The 17,855-nt window shown below is 47.6% G+C and overlaps 1 protein-coding gene across 1 annotated transcript in view; it reads left to right on the top strand.

The window, feature by feature from the left end:
• The window catches only part of LOC149361400 (carbonic anhydrase 6-like), a 41,971-nt gene that overhangs the window by 20,844 nt on the left and 3,272 nt on the right, over window positions 1-17,855 (top strand). The window contains exons 4-6 of the mRNA XM_089568068.1: window positions 7,414-7,521; window positions 9,167-9,241; window positions 16,102-16,242. Of these exons, the coding sequence (XP_089424194.1) occupies window positions 7,414-7,521; window positions 9,167-9,241; window positions 16,102-16,242 (324 nt within the window). The remainder of the gene's footprint in view (window positions 1-7,413; window positions 7,522-9,166; window positions 9,242-16,101; window positions 16,243-17,855) is intronic.

Here is a 17,855-nt window from a genome sequence, read left to right as displayed (position 1 = left end):
TGTATGTCTTGAAGGATGTGCGCGCCTTAGTGTAGCTTTACCTGCGTATCTAGGACCCTTCCCACCTTCTACTTTTCCACGCACATTTAGCAGCATTTTCGGCACAAGACAAAAGCTATTTTCATATCTTTCGTTCGCAAAAATGCATGAAATGAACAGTATTAGTTTTTATTAATTCCGCATGTAATACAATCCCAATATTGAACTAATTTGGCTCTTCTCTTCTTCAAAAGCTATTTAACTACATAATTTGTCTCTTCTCATCTTCAAAAGGTGGAAGAAAACTATTTTTTGAAGCTTAACCAGAAAAAAAATCGGAAGAAGAGGCCACCTTGACTAGCTCTCTGCTGTAGTATGTTCTCCACACTGCTCTTGCTGAAATAATTTAACCGGCGCGTTCCTTTGCTGAGCGTCCGTCCCGGAGTTAGTGATCTCACGAACTGAAAACTGCTTTGTCAACAATTATAAACACCCAGTTATGTCTTCTGTGCCAGGCCTCGGTAGTTTTTGCTTGAAAACGATAGGTGTTGGGCGCTAAGCACAGGACGAGTCATCAACGAAGGGAGGAGAAAAAAGAGAAGGGGAGTTGTGTGAGCTTATGGGCAGGGTCCTCATTCCAGAGCTCCACTGGCTTGAGCTGCCCTGCGGACCTGTTGTATTAGGGGGCCCTTTTGTACTCCAGACTACCGCTGATCAGCAGCGCCTCCAACCGCTCAAAAGACGTGTTCTCCGTCTATATGAGTGTTGGCTTGGCCTCGCATCACCACAAGTTGTGGAAGAATGTAGGACGAGCCTGGCACCAGGGACACGAGACGGAGTATAATGTTGGGTGCATAAGATGCACACAATGGATGCTTCGAAATGTGTTCATCAATATCTACTGCGAAGAGAGGGTATCTGGGTGTCTAATTTCCTGTCAGGTGGGAGGAAGTTTCTCCTTTGAAGAGGCTGAAACTCGAGGCGTCGTTCGTTGAACCTGGAAGGTAGATGAGTAAAAGCGACCACAGTGTGTGGCCCCGCTCTGTTGATGATGCCTTTGAGTTAGAGCATGTGCCCTCTCGTTTACCTCCAGTCCCTCATGCTCTGGGGATAATGTTATTAGGTGGTGCTTGGTGAGGGCTTTAGTGCCCATGAGGCGGCTGACGTGCTTGCAAACTCGGCCTCAAGAAGTTTCGACACGCATGTTATGTTTGTTATTACATGAGCGCTTTGGCTTTGGGACTCGTAATGCCTAATGGCGGTGTTCTTCGCGGCGGCTGGTGTTTCGGCCCTTACTGAAGCAGTGAACAGTGTACAGAAGTGGTGGTCCACTGCCGCCACTGCGTACTTGTCGCGGTGCAGGTATGCTGCCGCGTCCAAATATTCCACGTTCGGCGAATTGGCTTTGCGAAGCCGTAATGTAGGACACTGGCGCTCGTCGTGTGCCTGTGTGAACGTCTTTAAGCATGTTTAGATATCGGGGTAATAGCGATATATTTCCTGTGTTGTTTTACTGAGGTTTCAACATCCAGTGCACGAGTCAGTGCAACTGTGCCTGCTCGGAGTATGATAGTTCGCCTAGCTTCGGTCTAGCTTAGTATTTGAGATGCACGGAAGGCTTCTGTTCCGCAAAATCCCAGGGTGGTAGGACGCTCCGTCGAGGTGTTTTTTGGAAGGGTAAAAGCCGTATTGTATATCGCCCTTATGATGGAGTCAAGTTGCTCTTCCTGACCCTTTGGTAGCATGTGAAACTGGAGTCTGATGTGACTTGGCTGAGTACCAGTGCTTACACCAGCCCCCGGGCGTCTTCTCGCATTGTTTGGCGATATTTGGTATTGCGGCTGATCATGTGAGCTATTTGGCTTGATGCGGTTTTGCGAGTCTGGTGGTGTGGATGTCACGAAGGTTGTATCTAAATGACCAAGAATGCGGATTAGGTTAACTTCCCTGATGGCTTGACCCTCGATCGTGACGCTGATGGAACCTGGAGAGACGTATCTCGGGCCATGTACCCTTATGACCTCTGGTTTCTCCAGGGCGCGGAGTAGGCTTCTTTCAGAGGCGAATTCCTCGATGATCCAGGCTGCTGATTGTAAGATGGCTTCTTTTTAACCCAGGAGGCCTTTTTGGCCCATATAATTATATCATTCGGGTACATGGTAAAGCCAACATTTGTAAGTGCTTGTAGTGCACGCGATAGCCTGAGGCGTTGCTTTGTGTGGCGTATCTTTGACATCGAAACGGGTTTGACCAATGCCCACTTTGGCCGTGCGACCCGTGAGGAACGCACGCATATAAATTAACTATTCGTCGCAGTTGAGGTCATTTATGGCTTGCAAGGGTCGCCTTGTGGGATGTATTGTCGAAGGCGCCCTTTAAGTATAAGGCCAACGCGAGATCTTCTTGACCTCTGGCGATGTTGGTAAGCATTTCGCGCAGGAGCTGGAAGGATTGTTGGGCCTACTGCCATGGCCTGAAGCCGACCATAGTAGGCGGAAAGAGATAATGTCCTGAATATAATTTTGGTTGGGGGTGTGAATGACCTGTTCATATGATGTTACGAGACACTGGCCCGAGGGAATCAAGAGACAGTCGCTTGCCGTGCTTGGCAATGGTGATAACTTCATGTGGTCACTTCCTTTTCCCAGAAGTCATCACTGAATAGTCAGTGATGGCTTTGGTATGCGGATGACTATGATTACGAATAATAGCGTTTGTGATTTTATGCGCTCCAGTAGCGGTGTTCGGCTGCGATGCTGTCTGCGGCATGCACCCCAGATGTTTTTATTGGGGCATCAAGGATAGGTGTTTGAGACCGTTCCCGGTGGTAGAAGAAGATGGTATTGGAGTGTCGCGAATATAACGCGCCTACAGGGCTTCCGTGAGCTCCTTGTCGGACCCATAGAATTGTTGAGCTATTGTTTATAGGGCACGATTAGTGGCCGATTTGGCTTTGTAGGGTTGAGTCTGCTGAGGATGGGCCAGATATGAGCAGTACTCAGGGCTCCTTAAAAGCGCCTTCCACTTCTTTTCCCTTCCTTTCACTGAACTGTACCCAATTCTGTTGGGCCAGTTGGCTGGAATAATGTTGTGCTTGCTCTCTGACCGAAGCCTATGCGCAGACACAGTTGGTTATTGAGTCTCTACTGTTTCCAACACCTAAAAAGATTTTCTTTTCCCACAACAGTAGAAGATGTAGATGGACTTCCGGAGTGGCGGCCGTGCGAAAGCATTATTATATCGTATGTTTTGTGTCCACTGTGCTATGTTCTTGTCCTTCTTTCGGGTGTGGGGGGGCGGGGGAGCATTTACGAAACGCTTCCCAATTAGTGATGTTCTTATCCCCCATGCTAAGTTTGAGCTTGCGAGAAGTCGTGATTGCTGCACTCAGGATGCAATGATCACTCCCTAGGGTCTCTCCGAGGTTGATCCATGTGGCTTTGGCAGCGTTCTTCGTAAAACATACATCAAGGGTGGTGTCTGTGCGTATGCTGCTGCCGATTCTGGTAGGTGTTGTGAAGTCCCTAGCTAGCCTGAAGCCATCCCTGTCCGATGGTTCCAGCAAGGAGGTGCCCTTTCTGGTGTCCTTTTTTTATATACCCTAAGGCCGTATGGGAGGCGTTCAGGTGGCCCAACACCAAAAGCTGGTTTTTGCCTGCTATTCGACCACATTCCTGGATAACGTTTCCGAACTGTTCCGCACGAAGTGGGCTATATAGGTTTAATATAAAAGTGCTGCGTTTCCCTCGCTTTTGCGAAAGGACTTCCAGCAATATGTGGTTAATCACGCTAAGTTTGGTGGCGTGTGCCACTGAGGCTATAGATTTTGATACATACACAATGACGCGTGGGCAATCCGGATTAAAAGCCTGTAGTAGCCTCTTAGGCAGGCAGATTGCGATACTATTCCTTGAAGACTGATGATCGCGAGTGGAGTAGGGAAGGTCTGAATGGAGGATTGTAGCGAGATTTCTTATTTATGTAAGGAGCCATTTTCCACTGCCATATTTCCATTTTATTTGGGATGTCAGGAAAAGTATTAGTAGAGGCTGCCGTCGAGGCTCCATTCTGCATCACTGCCGTCACTTGTATATATGCGCCTGTATACCTTCGCTCTTGGGTTATAGCGTGGGCTGTGTACCAGGACACGAACGCTGCGTTGGAGCTCGGTTACGGTTTGCCCTAGCTCTGTACTGGTCTACGTCTTAGCTTGCATCTGGTTGGCAAACTACTGCTACTGGGTGATGAGAGTTTGAATTGCAGCTTGTAAGCTTAGGGAACTAGGGAGTTCTGCCGAGGATGCCATTACTTGCGCAGTGGGTCTTCTCTAGTTTCCGACTTTTTTTGACAGTTGTGCTGACTCTGTTACTTGTGCTTTTACGCGCTGTAGGCGCCAATTTAGCTCACTGACTTGTTCTCTAAAGTGTGTGTTGTCCGTGCGTTGTTGGGAACATTAGGAGCAGATGTTTGAAGGACGAGAGACGCTCAAAGCTCGCCACACCACCTGGTCATTGGTGTTGGGTGTTGTCATTTTCGTGGATATCTTGAGGTTCTTCCCAGTAGATGTTGACGGAATGTAGGATCGGTCTTCTGCATGGCGTAGGTCAACCTTGGATCTCGAGTGGGAACGTAATCTCGACCGCGAGAGCGATGAGGTTATTGATTAGAGCTGAGCAACCTGAACCTTAGGTTGGATGCACTGTCGGCTCTGCAAAGATGTTCTGGATTTGGCTCGTTTGCAAGTTGCACGTTTTATTGGGTAGGACAGGATGCTTTTAGCGGTGTCGTGTGTCTAGCTTAAGGCGTTTTTGGCAATCCCAGGACCCTGTGTTGCGGGCCTCTCCGCAGGCTGCGTAGCGTGAATATCATGTAAGGAGTTCAGCTGCATCCCTCGCACCACAGTTGCGGCAGATCTTTTTTATTTTATTTATTGATCTTTTATCTTTTATCTTGATGTCTTGTGTTCGGCACATATATGACCAGTGTCCGATGCTCTCTGGCATACCTGGAAGAATTGATGGGTAGGCTTATAGGGGCAGCATGCCATTCCTCCCGCGTAGTATTAGACCCAACGGGGAGGAGTCGGCGAGCTGTAAGTGATGACCGCTGTCGTCGATTTACCGAGCATGCGGGCTTGCAGGAATTCTAACTCCTTGGGTGCGAACTCTGAGGTGGGACATGAGCTCGTCCGCCGGTGTGTTGTGTCCCAGTACGGGTATGACTCCTCTCAATACTCTGTCTGGTGCAGCCACGTATGTGTTGCGGTATTTCATGCATTCGAGCGTGATCTGGGAGATTTTCTTTAGTAGTACGGCTACCTCCTGGTGAGGGGTGCTGATTCTAATGATGTTAAAGCCGGGCCGAAGTCGAAGCAGGAATTTAGAAACTTTTGTGCGCTTGTAGACGTTTAGCGTTGTTAAAGCTATGGTCTTCCGGCGGCATCCGCAGTGCTGGTCCCTCCTCCTTCGAGCGTTGCTCGTAAAACTCGGGTGCAATGTCCTCTACTTCCCATTCAATTGAGTCTTGACTTCTTCCGGCAGCAGTAGGCATTGCACAAAATGCTCTGGGGCCAGGCTAGCAAGCGGTGCAGTTTCTATATGGCACGCAGACGTGACGCGGGGCTTGACGTGCACCGACGGAGGGGCGTTTGACTTAGCGCATTAGTGTCGCCTCTGTCTTCGAAGGCAGCGTTCCAAAAATAGGGAGCACTCACGGCCAACGAAGTTCTCTCAGAGGTCCCGGCCTGCACTGAAGATTTCGGAACCGCATATGAGGCGATTCGGCAAAAGGGCAAAAGGTTGACGGAGCCCATACAGAGCGTGTCCTCTCCGCTAGGCTCCTCAGGGTTCATCCCCGAGTCATTAAGCACTAATATATTCTGATGCAAAATTAAAGTTTCCATACGAAGCTATATAAGCGGGCTTTCCCAGGGAACGTGTTTTGGGTAGCACTATCACAAAAACGCGGTAGTATTACAGCATCAGGAGGTGCGGACAAATGTAAGCAGAGCACGCCTTCGAACCCCTCTCGAAAGTTGCTAACTGCAATTGGCAGCTATGGCGTATGTATGGAGGTTTATATTTCTTTTATTTTCAATTGGAAAGGCATAGCTACACTACAAACGAAATAGCGTACTGCGTTTAATTATGTCCCCACCTCTTCAACTCGCAAGGCGAAAGATTTTTATATATTTTCACGCAGTAGTGGTTTCGAGAGCAACCTAACGACTTCCGGTAAGTCAGAAATGTCCCAATATCAAATGCTTTCTTACCAACAATCGATCTTTGCAACTCTTTTGTACTTGAGGGGCATAGCCGCGGGACTCAGCTGATCTCGAAAGCTTGGCTACAGCGCACTGTGCAGGCAAACAAAGCATGAGAGCCAGCACACCTTACAGCCGCCTCTGTGGCTGCACTACCTCCTGTTAAATGGCATTTACACACACCCCTACTGCAGTCAAAATATTAGCAACGAAGAAAATGTGTCATGCAAATGTTCGCAAGGACTGGAAAAAAAATGTGCAAGAGAAATCAATGAAGGAAGTAAGTTTAATGTAAGCCTACTAGGGTAAATGACTCTGCGGCAATTTATATTTGCAAAACATCCAAAACAAAGCACATGAGTATATCTCGCTCTTTTATCCTTCTACCCTTAAATTCTAGTTAAGGAGAAAGAGGAATTGTGTAACGAGAAAAAAAATTAATCTCTTGCTTCGGCCGTCAAGAAAGCGATCACCTTCAAGTGTTTCGCGAGACAATGCAGACATAAAAGAGGGCCCCACAGGACTTTCGCGCACTTGCATTGATCTCAGGGCATTGTTATCGTGTCCCGGAACGTGACGAAGCGGATGTGACTTCCCTGCTTTGTTGAAAAGAACAGTTCATTCTAAAGATTGCACATAAAGCAAATATTCGTACAGCTTCACGTGCAGCAGACCACGCATTGGGCCGGAAAAAGACTCGACTGCAGCGCCGTTATTTGGCGTGGCCGCCAGTGGGGCCAGAGTTTTGGTGGAGCTGCGAAACTAGTTGCACTAACGATGGTCCAGCCAGTCTGTTAAGACTAGTGGCATGTAGCGCTTCCATGGCAGGCCCTTGCTAAATCGCTCGCTTTGTCAATGCGCCGTTTTTTATGTTAAGAGCCATGCACCACGTGGTTGCAGCCATGGAACTAGAAGCGCTTGTGCTCAGTTCATGCTAATGCTTAGGTCGACACGCTTTATGGCAGCTGGTCTTTGTGGCACTCTCTTGCCTTAGTGAAATCCACTGCACAACCATCATGGCCTACATTTCTCCGAGGGAAGGGGAAGGGAATCTCTTCGCAGTGAATCATAGCAGTTTTTGCGAGACTTTGTCACGCTATAAATCTATGTATACCGAGGGGCGTCTTCAGCCGGAGAGTGCATCTTGCAAACTTGTTTCTTTCTACACCCAGGTCCAATTCATCCACGTCAAAAACTACAAGTTGGACATTTTCAGAAACGCTGCACAAGGAGGAGTCTTGGCATATTCCGTCCCATGCCTTGCCCGACAGGGCAAACTGGTCAGTGGCATCAGCTGTCCTGGCGAGCGCGTTCTACATAGCGCCGCAAATGCGCTAAGCTCGAAGGAAGACCCTTACAGCTTATTTTCGCTTTTTCTAGAGCGAGTTCTAGAATTAAGACTTTATCGGTTAGGGGACAGGGAATATGCCTACTGGCACCCTGTTATTTCCTGTCCCGCTAACCGGTTGGGTCCCCCTATTCTAAAGCTCTTAAACATCTGATGGACTTTGGAGTAGGGCGAATGAGGCCTGCGGAGAGTGGGCAGTGCGACAGGCGGGACTGCAACAGGTAAACTGGTTGTTTGGGAAAGGAAATGGCGCAGTGTCTGTGTCACATATGTCGGTGGACACCTCAACCGCGCTGTAAAGAAGCCATAAAGCAGCGTGTGTGAGAAGGAAGGAAAGAGGTGCCGTTGTGGAGGGCTTTGCAGTAATTTAGACCTCCTGGGGATCTCTAACGTGCGCTGGCATCGCATAGCACACGGGCGCCTTTTGCGTTTCGTCTCGATCGAAAGGCTGCCTGCGGGGTCGAGTTCTTAGACTCGGTAGACGAGCGGCCTAACCACTGAGCCATCACAACGGGTCGGGACTGATCTGTTCCTGTGAAATTGGGTCTCGTGTCTTGTAACGCTGCCTTTGAAATCGCCAACCGGAACGGAACAGCTGAGGGATGCTTACGAGTGCTTTTCATACCTGCCTTTTGTTCATGCGTATTGTGTTCATCCGTACTGCGTTCATAGAGGTGGAGCAAAACCTGTGTTGAAAAGCGTTTTAAAATCAATCAGGACACACTTAAGCACTGTTGACATAAAACACGTTTGGAATAAGAGCACTCACTACTACTTCAGCCAGTGATTGATACTGAATTTCCTAACTGTTATCTGTGCCTCAGCTGGGTTGTTTTTAAAAGCAGTATTTAGTAGCAATGGATCACTGCCCGCGGTGTCTTGTAATGCTACACTGGGCAATTCGGGCAGTGAACAAAATTGGGTTTTTATTGCTTGAAAAGATCGATCACTGCAGAGATGCCAAAATTATAGCGCTTACAATTTCGTTCTATTATTGTTGTTTAGGTACTATCTAATAATCTGCTGACGAATCACAGCTGAGAGCGAAAGCAGGTTCTTAATGTGTGACTATACAAACAAGAGAGAGATAAGGAAATTCTTTCGCTTAAAGCATGCATTGTGCGGACCCGACCCATCCAGACAAAAGCATTTTTTTGCCGGAAACACTTTATGGACGCTCTTTTTTTACGTATATTGTAATATTATAGTATGACAGTTACTACATCCGCAGACCAGGACAATTTTCCAGTTTTTCTTGGTATTAAACTTGTTGCTGTTGTCAAAAGCGTTCCCCATTAGTTTAAATGAGAGTTTTAAGAGCTCGATGCGATAGATGGAGACAGGGAAAAGAAAGATTTCGGTACACAGCCCAAAAGACCATTACCTTCAAGATTTCCATACCAGTATTGTGCATTTACTCAATATTCACTATTTTTTTCAAGAATCTTAGACATGTGCATTCGTGCTTAAGCAGTAGCAACGCACTAATTATGTGGCCATATGTTCACGGCAGAATTACCTGTGTCCGACTATAATTTCTAATGAAATGAATATCGCAAATTCGGTACCTTCCACAGGATCATGACGCTGCAGGTCTCGAAAGTGTTCTTAAAGCCATCCTGGCAAGAAGAGGCCACGACGAACTGACCAAGGTAATGACAGCCGTTATTTCCACATGCGTGCAGTAGATATACCTTCAATGCCCACATCTGCTCACAGATGTACCGAGGCTGTTCTCTGCAGAGGGGCAAGCTCATAATCCTCCTCTAACTGCCACTGGTGGTCGATACACATGGGTGCTTGGTAAAACACCGAACACTCTTGACACAGGAAAGCTGTTCCTACTTCTCGCTTTTCACTTCCCCATGTCGCTTCCAATATTTGCTTCACGCCGTAACTACTGTGCCCTCTCCCTCCGCACAGCAGCTGCTGGGCTTCTTTTATGCAATAAGTGTCACCGTGCAAGTCACCCCTGCCACCGCAGTGTTGCCTTTTGCTGACGCCTGCGACAACGCTAGAGAATGGAGTATGAGTTTGACAACCCTCGCTGTGAAGTCTTATTTTGCTTGTTTGTGTACAAACCGCTTAACGAGAATTTTTAGCCTATGGGTTACATAAGCCTCTGTCCCGAATTTATGGCGTTTTCCCGCATGTGGCCTCTGCCCGTCCTCTAAATCTAATTGAAGCAGTAGAGCATAAGAAAAAAATCCAGAGGGGCCTTTTAATGTGATTATTGTAGAGCAGCCACTAGCCTCTTAAGGGGGGACACTGTGCCTAAAGTAATTTTCGATCCTTAAACACCGACAGCTCAATCCAGGCCGATCAATAATTTTTATGCAGTTTTCACAATATCGTATCATTTTAAGCTATCTGTTGAAATTGCTAACCAATTACAATTAACATCCTTGTAAAGTCATCCCGGTCACATTGAACAGTCAAAACAAACAAACTAGAGACCATAATTGTATTCCTCAGTGTCAATATTTATGCTTTCATTCTGAAATGCTGTAAGGACGAGTGGTCGCAGAAAATTTCAAAGCTGAGAAAATTAAACTTAATATATTTGCACACCACGTTTAACTCGACCAAAAGCAAGATCAAACCTGGCAGTAAACGATGCAAGCAAAGAGATGTCCTTTGTGTTTGCATCGTTTATCGCCATGTTTGATCTTCCTCTTGGTCAAACGAAGTTTGGCTGCTGACCAGGGGAAGATGGCGGAATGCCCCATTCGCAGGGGCCACCAGAAGCGAGATTCGCTCAATTGTCGACGCCCACACATTGATGAAGTGCATATTTAGTAGTATTTTGCTACGAGTCGGGTGAATACACGAGTATAGGAAAATTATTTTAAATATAGGACTACCACCGATTAACTTATAATCACTGAGCCCCTTCTGATTTCCTACCGCGGGGAAAAAATATGACAGTATTTGAGGTTTTGCTTTTAGTCTCCGGCTAGAAAACCACCACATCAGGCCCTATTGCTGGGCACGCCATTGGTCCAGTAACTCAGGCGCCCTTCGCCGAGTAAGTAGGAGGTATCAAGCCTGTTAAAATGCGCGCACACTGCAAATGGGACATATAAGATCGCGATACAGCATGCCGTTGGGCTATTTGGTGCATCGTAAAATTGTAACACGATGGGAGTCAGCGCATGCAAAGACGCGTGGACGGGCGCTAGCCTTCAAACTGTGTTCTTTTGAAACCTACAGGGGCGGTGAAAAGAAATGGGAACACAGCAGCTTTTTAGCAACCAGCTTAAATCACGATAAAAAGAAATAAAAGCGTAGCGCGTAGGCACCGCGTTGTTTGCGTTTCTTTCCATCGCGATAGAGCAACTACCGCGCGTAATATCGGACGTAAATGTATCCTCGACTACTCACATGCCACGCGCATTGATGACACCTCTCATCATTATTACCTACCGTCCAGGTAAGCACGCTTCAAAGATTTCCTGCTTTTGAACAACTGCCCAGTTTGCCTTATTTGAAGCTCCTGCAATAGACGAATGTCCTCCTATAAGTCTTTTCATCCTAGGGAGTTATCCTGCAAGCGTTTAACGCAACTGGTTTTCTGTCTTATATGCTTTCCCAAGTCAACGGACTGCGATAACTACACCAGCCTCGCACTCGAGGAAGGCTTTAACATATGTTTTATCTCACAGGCCCCTTTTTCATGAAAGTTTTTATAAAGTTAGACTTGTAATTCACAGTCGCTGTGTTTAAGAACAAGGAACGTGCATGCCTGGAGGGTACCTACTCCATAAAATGGGGCCTGGTCACGCCTAAAACACCGGAACAAGTCTCCATCGACGAAATGTCCACCGTGCTCTCGGGCCACTACACTGCGATGCCTTCCGGGGGGGGGGGGGGGGGGGGGGGGGGGGGGCTTGCCGCTTCAAATTCAATAGTCGCTCTCGCCACCCGGAAGAATATGTCAGCGACTAATTGCATCACTTAAAAAGCTTTCAGCAAACTGAGTAGGTAGAGCACCTTCCTTCCTGACGTGCTTAGGGACAGACTCCTCTGCGCCTGTAATAACGTGCCAATGCAGCGGCACCTGCCTGAAGAGTCAAACCTAACGTTCGAGTCAGAAGTCAAGCTCCTGTTTGAAATGAAGATGGCGAAAAAACTTTAGCATACTAATGCAAGCTCAGTGTATGGCCGAAGCGCACCCAGTTCACAGTGCCATGCCCAGCGCATATGAAACAGACGATAAATTGCTATCGCAGGGGATAGCTGCTCTATGCTGCTCAGGCAGGCCTCTTAGAATGAAGGTGGCCACTGGGGCCAGTGTCAGCGCAATTGGGGAGGCCGCATTCCAAAATCGGCTACCTGAACCGTCAGTAGACCCACGAGACATGATTCTGAAGAGTAATTGCGGAAGAATGACACCCGGTAGGGGAAAGGTAACCGTTCCGGTCCTGGTCGGACGAAGAGGGGCAATCCTGCCTTTATTTTTAGCTTCGGACCAGTCTCCAACCTTTCTCGGACGAAAGCGGATTAGTGCGCTGCAGCTCCATCTCAATGACGTCAGATACATTGAATCACGAGCGTTAAGGAGCTGCTGACGTGCTACAAAGAAGTATTTTCAGAGGCACTAGGAACATTCAAAGGTGTGAAAGCCAAAATTGTCGTCAAGGAAGATCCAGTTCCCAAATTCTTCAAACCACAAACAATTACTTTCGCAATGCAAGACAAGGTCGCAGAAAAGTTGCAAAGAATAGAACCAGAAGGGGTACTGACACCAGTAAGAACATCCGGCGGGGCAGCCGCAGTTGTTCCTGTGCTCAGTTAAGACGGCCGCGTGCGCATATGTGGCGACTTCAAGGTCACTAAGGTGACACAGTGCTCGAAAAATATCCCCTTGCTGCGATTCGTGAAAATCACCCAGGTGTGGAAAAAAAGAAAGCAATCGCGCGGAGCCAGATCCGGTGAGAAGGGGTCAACATCAACATTGCACCAAAAGTGCGATTTTTAAAAATCTTTCGACACCAGATGGCCTATCGGAGTAGCTTCAGCGCCAGCCATATTCAAGAGAGAACTAAAACATTTGCTACAGGACATGCGACACATCACCGTGTACTTTGATAACGACTTGGTAACGGGAATGGACTACGCAGAACACTTGAAGAACGTGGCCAGTGTGCCACACCGTCTACAGCAAGCAGGCGTCAGGCTTAATTTAGATTTATGTTCATTCTAGCAACTGTGGGCCATGTCATAAACGCAGATGTAGTGAGGCCAACACCAAGGAAGATAGAAGCTGTCCTGAATGCCACAAGTCCCAAAGACGCCAGGCATCTTCAATGCGTTTTCTACCTAAGATTTCGACAGTTGTCCGGCTCTTGAATCTGCTACTTACAAAACCTCTGTGGAAGTAGGTAAGTGTAGAGTATCGAGCTTTCAAAAAAAGTTAAGATGTACTGACTTCTGCGTCGGTACTACATCGTTTCGATTCGTCCAAGCAAATCTTTCTCAGCTGCAACACTTCATCATCAGGAATAGGAGCTACTCTCGAACACAGACAAAACACGGAAACATCCTATTGATTTCGCATCGAGGAGCCGAATTTGAGCAGAAAAAAATTAGTCAGCTATAAACAGAAGCCCTTGCCTCAATTTTCGGCGCCTCGAAGTTTCATCGGTATCCCTGGGGCCAACATTCTGATGTTGTAACTGGTCACAAAGCACTTCTGGGCCTTTTCGGCCAAGACAAGCCCATTCTCACCGAGTATGATAACTTGGTCAATTACCCTGTTAGCGTACAAATAAACGCCTGTGTACCACCCTGGCACCAGCATCAGCAATGCTGACGCACTGACGCGGCTACAGGCTCCTACAGAGCCCGGTACAGTACCCAAGCCTACTGGCATCTTCATGCTTGAATGCTCATATCTTTGACTTCGTCATCCGCCATCGCCAAAGCTACAAATCGTGCTTCCTACGCCGGGCGCTCCTTAGTGTAGATGAGCTGCCAAGAGGAGGTAATCGGACACAATTTCAGAAGAACCATACAGAGTTTACTGTTCAGGAGAACTGCGTCTGGCGAGGAGCATGAGTCTTTCCTGAAGAACTGCAAGCAAAAGTTCTTGAACTGATTCGTGAAAATCACCCAGGTGTGGAAAAAGACAGCAGTCGCGCGGAGCCAGATCCGGTGAGAAGGGGTCAACATCAACATTGCACACAAAGTGCGATTTTAAAAAATCTTTCGACACCCGAGAATGGGACGGAAAGCATGAATCCGTGGCTGTTTCCGAAGAAACCATGGTCTACACTGTTTGTCAAGTTTGGTGGTCCATTCCAAAGACAATACTTTTTCAGCCTAGCCAATGCCTACTCTAAATGGGTAGAGGTGCTTCCCTTTTATGCAACTTAAGCGGACGCCACGATTCGATGCCTCCGAAGCATATTTTGCGCGCATGGCATACCAGACATCATTGTCTCCGACAACGGCACCGCATTCAAGTAGACAATGAAGGCGGCGCCTGGGTATATCCAAACATCGAGCGGATCCTGCTTTCCTGCAGGACGACGCCACACGCGTTCTCTGGGTCCCCACCCGCTGAGATCCTCATGGACAGGCAGCTGCAAGCGCCCACTCAAGGAATGCACCTCGGCCTAAGAACGTATGTGGACTTCAAGCGATTGAAGCAAAAGATGCGCTGCGTTAGTAACGTACGCAAAAGCTCTTTGCTTTCGTCCGGCGAGCACTTCTTTGTTCAAAACATCCGTCCACGCCCAGCTTCGATTGCCGGAACGGTTCGCCATCCCACAACATCTTCGTCGCTTCAAATACGAGGAACGCTGTGGACCACGGACCACGTGCGGCCGCGAAATAGGCCCGCCGTTCTCTCAGACTTCTTCAGCAAAAACGGCATCAGGCGAAACCGGTTTCCGCCATTGCACCCAGCATCGAATGGAGCAGCGGAAAACGTCAAGTAGACAATGAAGGCGGCGCCTGGGTATATCCAAACATCGAGCGGATCCTGCTTTCCTGCAGGACGACGCCACACGCGTTCTCTGGGTCCCGACCCGCTGAGATCCTCATGGACAGGCAGCTGCAAGCGCCCACTCAAGGAATGCACCTCGGCCTAAGAACGTATGTGGACTTCAAGCGATTGAAGCAAAAGATGCGCTGCGTTAGTAACGTACGCAAAAGCTCTTTGCTTTCGTCCGGCGAGCACTTCTTTGTTCGAAACATCCGTCCACGCCTAGCTTCGATTGCCGGAACGGTTCGCCATCCCACAACATCTTCGTCGCTTCAAATACGAGGAACGCTGTGGACCACGGACCACGTGCGGCCGCGAAATAGGCCCGCCGTTCTCTCAGACGAGGAGGAGCCTCTTGCTGCACCTGGCGCGACAGCGGACAGAGCTGTCGTCCCCGCCTCAATGTGCGGGATCGCCCCCAGCTTCGCCGGTCTTCCCGGATCCGAATACTGTTAGCTACTATGGACTATAGAAGCGCAAACATGGCACCGTTTGTGCCCACGTGCCGTGCAGCAGGCTTCATAACAAAGGCAGGGATCTGACGATTCCCCAGAGCAGCGGGTGCCTTCTCAGCGGCACCCAGTTACAGGAGGAGAGAGAAACAATAATAAAATCTCTTCCTTTTACAGGAAGAGAAGAACTCCTCGGGGCACGTCGGTGACTCGTTTCATCGTTCGCTTTCAGGCTCGCCCACTTAAAATACAATAACAGCAGTCGTGCATGGAAATGCGTCATGGCGGTAAATTTTACCCTCAGTACAGTCGACGTTTAGTGGAAGTCTCAGCAAAATTAAGAGCTTCCAATTTCTCGGCTGCTATGTTACAAATCATGACCCTTTAGTAGCGCCAAATATGAAGCAGCATAAAGCCTGTTATTAGAGTTCCTTTGAAACACATGCGAGTACATGCTGGCTACACGTACTATCGCATCACCATATGAAAGAAAAATCGGCTCCTTGCCTAGTGGTTCTGAGGTAGCGTCTCTTTGCAAGTGTGGAATTCTTTTGCATAAGGCTTATTGCGTGCTTCTTTCCCAGGGCTTGTTTTTTAAAAACATTATGTGGAATCTGATCAGGTGAATTATTCCTTATATTTCAATCATAACTTAAGTGACAGTTTAGAGTTCAAGATCCTTAATGTTGAGATTTTTTTTAAAAACTGCATGCTTCTTTATTGTAATGAATCTCTATAGCAGCCTCAGCTGTTCTGTAGCCGCATTTCCTAGCATATGGAGGAGCTTCAACTATTTATTTTGCAGCAAGGAGCCTATTGTCATTTGCGTGAAATATATGGAGCACATTTTGAAATCTTTGGCTGGAAAATTATATTCTAGGTACAACTGCTTCGGGTGTCTGGGGTTGTACATTGTACCCAACAAAGGGCACGTCAAAAATCCTTCATGCATTTCATTCTTGACTGAATTGAGAAATTCGGACCTTTTTTTCTTCGTTGTGCATAAATATGCTCAAATACTAAAGTTCATATTTTTTTTAATCAGCTTGGGTGCCTTGGTGTGGTGCAGGGCGTGTCTCTGGCCGGTTTTTTTCGGAACGAGACGAAAGTCCTCATGTACTCCTACAAGGGCTCTTTGACTTATCCACCGTGCAGCGAGGGTGTCACGTGGCTATACAATACAGAGCAAGTGGAATTTCAAGAAACTACCGTGAGTCGCTTGCATGTTATACCAATATGAACTTCCGCCGAGGCTATCTCTGGAAGGAACCACTTTTTTCCTCGGCCGGAAGCGCCGGCCAGGTGTCAAACGTAAACGCAGGTAGCGATGGAGCGTCGCAAAGATTCTCTCAAAACAGCGACATTGATCGCACAAAAATAGCTTCCTTTCTTTCCAATAGATTTGCAATCGGGGCTAATCCATTTTTTAGGTTTAAGGTCATCATGGCAGTCAAAGTATGCTCACAAACTAAAAGTGAGCATCTCAGGACAAGTTCTCAGTGCCTAATCACTTAAATTCGAGATCTTTAAGCGTTTGTCGCAGTGTTCTACCACATATTTCATCGTTTCATGTGAGGTGAGCATCTGTGCCTTAAAACTGCAGACCCGAACGACGCAGGTTCGATCCCGGCCGCCGCGGACGAATTTCGATGGAGGCGAAACACTAGAGACCCGTGTAATGTGCGATGTCAGTGCAGGATGAAGAACCCCAGACAGTCGAAATTTCCGGAGCGATTCACCACGGCATCTCTCATGGCCTGAGTTGCTTTGTAACGTTGAACCTAATAAACCAAACCAAACAAAACGGGGCTTCTATGCAAACTACCAAATGTAGCAACATCAATTGAACCTTCCAGGTCAACTAAATCAGTGTCATGTGTGTGAAAAGCATAGAAACTCATTTGTGAGGAGTGCGGTGGGTTGCGGGTTGTGCGGTCGTTTGAAATGGTGTACATTGTTCAAATGTCTTGAGACGGCTGAAAGCATAAACTGTCACTGCAGAATAATACGTGCTCTCACTTACCCGAACACTGAGAGGAATATGGTAAAGAGAGATTCCTGAAATAGTGCACGGTGAAAGAGCTTGGAGAGCACGCAAACTGGTCGAGGCTTATAAAACGAAAATCCCTGGTAGATTAGCAGTGGTAACCTTGGAGGATTGTGTGAAACCAGGTTATTGGAGACGGACAGCAGTGCCAGGTGCCCCAAAGCGCGATTTCTTTCCTGTCATGACGCTCACAGAGGGAAGTCAAGGCGAAGATTTGCACTGCACATCACGAGTGTGATCGCCTGTTGCAATAGCTTAGTGCTCATGTGCAGTGGCCAGTGATGATTATCTGTTCGCCCTGCCTCATGTTTGAAGCAAAGTCACTGCAATAGTTATTCGATACCTCCACGTTGCCCAAGGTGAGCCTCATTCAAAGTTAGAAGGGTGATAGTTGCAGCTAGCAGGTCGTTCACATGAGGTTCCATGGCGCAAAATGACGGGACAAGGCAGGACACAAGCGCTAAACTTCAACTAAACGCTGAACTTCCACCACTAAACGCTTTATTGGCGCTTAGAGGGGTTTATAAAGGTTCAAAGCAAGGGCGTGAGGTGGGGGGGGGGGGGAGAGGGGGGAGGAATCAGACATCTTGAAAAACACATTGGAACCGAAGGAAACATAAAAACTAGCTAGCACGTTTTACAAGTTGCACTGTGCACTGCATACAAAAAATAAATGTCTTTTATTGATAGCGCTTAACCGCTTACTGCACGATTCATTTATTTCTCGCTAAAAAAATTAGTGAGCTCCAGTAAAGCGAAGGAACCGATACGAACCT

This window comes from Amblyomma mixtum, chromosome 2, assembly GCF_055824585.1.
Source record: "Amblyomma mixtum isolate Tamu chromosome 2, ASM5582458v1, whole genome shotgun sequence".
Taxonomy (NCBI): domain Eukaryota; kingdom Metazoa; phylum Arthropoda; class Arachnida; order Ixodida; family Ixodidae; genus Amblyomma; species Amblyomma mixtum.
This window is presented reverse-complemented; position numbering and strand designations above follow the sequence as displayed.